The sequence below is a fragment of the Plasmodium reichenowi genome, chromosome 10 (assembly GCF_001601855.1).
Source record: "Plasmodium reichenowi strain SY57 chromosome 10, whole genome shotgun sequence".
Taxonomy (NCBI): Eukaryota; Apicomplexa; class Aconoidasida; order Haemosporida; family Plasmodiidae; genus Plasmodium; species Plasmodium reichenowi.
Window position 1 is genome coordinate 220500 of NC_033655.1, and position 531 is coordinate 221030.

Below are 531 nucleotides of genomic sequence, written 5' to 3' on the forward strand. Positions count from 1 at the left end.
ATATATATATATATATATGTGTTATACTTAGAATGTGAAAAATAAATATGATATTTTTATTCTTTTAATTTTTTACATTGTTTAGCATAGGCATATACAGCATCCGTTAGCCAATTTGTATGTGTCTCACATAATATTAAAACATAATTTTCTTTGACAATAGGATCTAATGTCAATATTGCATATCTCCTACAAAAAGGAATAAATATAATAATAATGAAATATAGAACACATATGTAATATATATATATATATATATATATATATATATTATCATCTTTATATATATCGTTACAGAGTTTTTTCAGGATCCGCTCCAGAAGCTACTATAAAACACGGAATGAGAAGAACGATATGTGATCCGTAACCATCTTTTCCTATTACTTTTAATAAATCTGTCTTATATAAACTTTTGGAAAAAATAAAACAAAAAAAAAAATAAAATAATAAAAATAAATAAATAAATAAGTACTATATATATAATATAAGAATATTGTAATGTAAGTTTATTTTATAATTCCCATTTGAAGA

The 531-nt window shown here is 20.7% G+C and overlaps 1 protein-coding gene across 1 annotated transcript in view; it reads right to left on the reverse strand.

Annotated features, from left to right (window-relative positions):
* The window catches only part of PRSY57_1006600 (rhoGAP GTPase, putative), a gene marked incomplete at both ends in the record, with an annotated part of 2495 nt that overhangs the window by 1727 nt on the left and 237 nt on the right, over positions 1-531 (reverse strand). Inside the window, 2 exons of the mRNA XM_020114850.1 lie at positions 77-189; positions 296-409. Of these exons, the coding sequence (XP_019970397.1) occupies positions 77-189; positions 296-409 (227 nt within the window). Of the gene's footprint in view, positions 190-295; positions 410-531 lie in introns of the transcript that reaches the window.